The sequence below is a fragment of the Populus nigra genome, chromosome 17, assembly GCF_951802175.1.
Source record: "Populus nigra chromosome 17, ddPopNigr1.1, whole genome shotgun sequence".
NCBI classification, from domain to species: Eukaryota; Viridiplantae; Streptophyta; class Magnoliopsida; order Malpighiales; family Salicaceae; genus Populus; species Populus nigra.
Genome location: NC_084868.1, coordinates 8435302 through 8438845, shown reverse-complemented (window position 1 = coordinate 8438845; position 3544 = coordinate 8435302). Strand labels below are relative to the sequence as shown.

Sequence of the window (3544 nt, the reverse complement as noted above, 5' to 3'; positions counted from 1 at the left end):
ACTATTTAAAGACATGCGATGACTAATTAATCTACAAAATAAAAATGTTATAAAACAAGTAAAAAATATATTAATCTAGTTCACTATTTATAAGTGAAACCAATCCTACATTATTTAGTTGTTTTGTCCTAAAACCATCTTTATTATATATAATATTTGAATATTTGAATGGATAGAATATAAATATAATAAAGGCTCAATTCATGAATACCCTTGCCAACCGCGGCTACAAGTAGAGGCAACTAACACGAGTTCGTGTTGGGCTTTCGAATTTGAGACCACTACATTGGACTTGCTAGAAACCGAATCAGTGTGAAAAGGCCCATGTGGCCCATAACCATGCCGAAGTTTTCTCGCCGTCAGTCTCCCCAAACGAAAACCCTAGCTGAGCATGCTATAAAGTCCTAATGACACCCATCAACACAGCCGTTCTCATTTTCAAGAGTGTAAGATAGAGAGCAAGTAAAGATGCAGATCTTTGTGAAAACCCTAACTGGCAAGACCATTACCCTTGAGGTTGAGAGCAGTGATACCATCGATAATGTCAAGGCCAAAATTCAAGACAAGGAAGGTACATCTTGCCCCCCCACCCCCCCCCCCCCCCCCCCCCTATAATCTCCTACTCTTTCAAAACTGTAAATGTAAAAATGTAAGTTTGTTTTGTTGGAAAAGGGATTCCACCGGACCAGCAAAGGTTGATTTTTGCTGGAAAGCAGCTGGAAGATGGCAGAACTTTGGCTGATTACAATATTCAAAAAGGTTGCTTTCTCTTTTTTTTTGAATTGATTGTTAGTCTGATTTGTGAAGTTGGCTTTTTCATGAAATGATTATTAATTTATTTTGGTTTGTGTTTTCATTCAGAATCAACACTTCATTTAGTGTTGAGGCTTAGAGGAGGAATTATCGAGCCTTCTTTGATGGCCTTGGCGCGCAAATACAATCAAGAGAAGATGATTTGCCGCAAGTACGCTGTTTGATTTTTTCCCATTAAGTTTAATGTCTTGCTTTATGCTTCTTTTGCAAAGTGTTATCTGACTGCTTTTGCATCATAATTTTCTTTAATCTTAAAATATAAGCAATGAAAGAGATAAGAGCCCTTTAAAAATTTAGTTTAGCTTCTAATCACAGTATGATTGCAAAATATGAATTGAGTATGCCTAAGATGTGCTTGTGATGTTTGAATGTTTGGGATTTAAAAATATGTGTGTTTGTGTGTCTTGCTTGTTTTGAGGTATTGTTATTTCTATGGGACTTAACTTAGCCTCTACTGCTGTTAAGAGTGCTTTAGAGGTTATATAAGTTCCCGATATTGATTTCCATTCTTCAACTTTATCAGCTGGTATTGATATGCGGCCAGTTGATTTTCATGGTTGGTACATTTTGTTCTTCTGTGTAGATTAAATATTTTGTTTTTTCTTTTATATAAATGTTTTTGTTTTTATGGGATAATGCAATTTCTTTACACTTCTCTAGTAAATGTGTTGTTATGATACTGTGAAAATGGATCTCATATCATATATTTGTTGCTGGAGAACATATTTATATTTTTTATTCTGAACTTTTTTTCAGAGTCACGCCATGACTTGTTTGGAAAGCAGATTGCTTGTTTTATATTATGTTCCATTAATCATAATCATTTCTCTTTTTGGTGATAAGCATGTTTTAACTCTAATTGCCAAATTCAGCTATATTGTTTATTTTTTGTTTTGTTTAGCTGGTGTCATTAGAGGGACTTAGTTGAACTCTCTTTTACTGTGTTAGGTTTAATAGATAGCATCCTAGTCCTGATATTGATTTCCTTTTCTATTTTATATTCCTGATCAACTGGGTCATTTACCCCAGTTGATTTCCTTGGGTGGCTCATAATTTTCTATGTGTACATGTATATTGTATCATATACCGGTGCACAAGGGAGGGAGATTGTCCTGCGTACTGTCATGGACAGTTATCAAACCTTCAAATTTCTTCCTCTAATTCTTTGGTCTTCAATTTCATTTTTTTGCTTCATTTTCAAAATCTCTCAGTCATCACATCTGCTATCATGATGAGATGAAAGAGTATAGTGCTGAACTAGCATGTTTGAGTTTATCATATGGGTAAACATGAAATGCCTTTAGAGAGCTGTCACTTGTCTGTTGTGTTTTGAAATTCCAAACTGAGCGCTGCAACTGAATTGCATTTTGAATTTGGATGAAGTTTTCTTTGCCCGCTATTGTTGCCTCTCTTTTCCGTTCTTATATGGGGTATGATATGGACTTGTTTGTCCATCTGCTCAATTTGTTCTCAGAACAGATTAATGTTAAATTAGCTGTATTAGTTGCGCCTCACCAGCTAATTGATCCTTTTTTTTCACCAGGTGCTATGCTCGTCTGCATCCCAGGGCTGTCAACTGTAGGAAGAAGAAGTGCGGTCATAGCAATCAGGTTTTTTTATGTAAAATTTAGTCTATGTTTTTGTTTTATTTTCCACTATGTAGAATCTCATGTTCTGGAAAACCCTCTGTTTCTACTTCCTGCAGTTGAGGCCCAAGAAGAAGATCAAGTAAAGGATCATTACTGCATTTGTGCCTCGGATGAATTCGAGAGTGAGATTTTGGACTTGTTTTTGTCATTGTTGTGGAATCTGGATTTACTAAGACAACCTGTGATTAATCTACATGAATATTATTAAGATTTTGCTGTCTTTATTTTGATATTTACAATATATTCTGTTTTCTGATTTTTCCCTCGTCTTAATCGAATGCGGTGTTTTATGTGATTGTGATCTAATTTTTTATGTGATTTTCCCTTCTCTCTCTAAACACATGTTAGCAAGCAAACCATTTCCAAGGACTTTTATTTCTAACTGCATATGTAGTGTATGCTATAGATCATAAAACTTTTATTGTGTAGATAAAATGTTGCATAAATGAGATTAGAACAGAACCTCGAGATTACGAGCCTTGCGAGCTGCCTTACCCCAGATGAAGAAGCTGGAACTCCTAACTAGTGGACACAAAGAAAATGCGTCCCTCTACAAAATCTATACAAATATAATAGTATACTAGATTACTGCACAGGGCTAAATCAATTTTTTTTATTGTATTAGATCATTTGTATACATATATATAGATATGAATATCATCCACCAATCTTCAAACTTCATCTATAAAGTTTCTATTTCATAGTAATCAAAGCTCGATGAACTAGAAAATATACAAGTATTTTCTATTTTCAATGAAATTTATGAAGATTTACTTGTATTTTTTTATTTTGTACAAAAGAGTACCTCTAATTTACTAATTCGGGGCATGATATTTACTATTTTCATTATTTAGACCATATTCATGATTTATTCATACTCGAATCTCTCCATGGTTTGTGAAAGATGTTATATTATAAATATTATTTTTATTTCTTTAATGAATAGCTATCCTAGCCTCCTAGGTATTATCCATTTACTAGGAGAGTTTATAAATAAGTACAAATCTTTCATCTCACTTTCCATGCTGAGATTTACTATAGAAACAATAAATTGATTGAAGATCTTACTACCTGAAAAAATA

At 33.8% G+C, this 3544-nt stretch overlaps 1 protein-coding gene across 1 annotated transcript; it reads left to right on the top strand.

Annotated features, from left to right (window-relative positions):
* The first annotated feature begins 408 nt into the window (after positions 1–408).
* On the top strand, positions 409–2720 carry LOC133676572 (ubiquitin-ribosomal protein eL40 fusion protein). Its single transcript, XM_062098258.1, has 5 exons — positions 409–571; positions 673–759; positions 862–964; positions 2357–2423; positions 2519–2720. Exons 1-5 carry the CDS (start codon positions 469–471, stop codon positions 2543–2545), a joined length of 387 nt encoding a protein of 128 aa, XP_061954242.1. The 5' UTR covers positions 409–468; the 3' UTR covers positions 2546–2720.
* Positions 2721–3544: the final 824 nt, after the last annotated feature.